At 54.5% G+C, this 528-nt stretch overlaps 1 protein-coding gene across 1 annotated transcript; it reads right to left on the bottom strand.

Annotated features, from left to right (window-relative positions):
* Window positions 1-9: 9 nt before the first annotated feature.
* On the bottom strand, window positions 10-340 carry J4E82_011766 (uncharacterized protein; the record flags this gene model as incomplete). The annotated part of the gene is made up of 1 exon (XM_051737955.1): window positions 10-340. A coding segment is annotated over one exon (331 nt), but the record flags the coding sequence as incomplete, so codon positions are not given.
* Between the last annotated feature and the right edge of the window lie 188 nt (window positions 341-528).

Below are 528 nucleotides of genomic sequence, written 5' to 3' on the forward strand. Positions count from 1 at the left end.
TCTCCTCACGCTGCCGTTGCTCCTCCGCATCCTTAGCAATTTTGGCTTGCTGTCGAGCCAACTTTGCAGCTTCTTGAGAGCGCTTTTTCTCAGCTGCTTCTGCCGCTTTGATCTCTCTATCGCGAGCCTTTTGGAGTTGTAGCTCCGCGGCTTCGTCCAGTTCTGCGGCCTTGCGCGCGCGCTCGCTGGCAAGCTTCCTGGGACTGTAGAATACAGCTCCGCCGTGCCACTCATCACCTTCTCGTGTAGTTAGTGTTGTAGACTTGATCGGGCGCTTTCGAATGAGGTTGAGTTCAGCCCGTAGCTCCTCGTTTTCGGCGTGGAGAATCGCGTTGTTGACCTGCAGCGAGTGCAAGCCTTAGGATAGCCGTTTGGCTTCAATTTTGGCCTTGTCAGCTACTGCAGCGTCAAAAATTTTGCGCAGCTGAGGCCAGCTATCGCCGTCGCCTTGCTCCCTAATTCCTGGGTCGTTATCTTGTTGTTGTGCGTTGTTGTTGAAGCGTTGAAGTACCCGGCTTGCGTCCATCG

This window comes from Alternaria postmessia (genome assembly GCF_024291825.1).
Source record: "Alternaria postmessia strain BMP 2775 chromosome Unknown scaffold_686, whole genome shotgun sequence".
Taxonomy (NCBI): domain Eukaryota; kingdom Fungi; phylum Ascomycota; class Dothideomycetes; order Pleosporales; family Pleosporaceae; genus Alternaria; species Alternaria postmessia.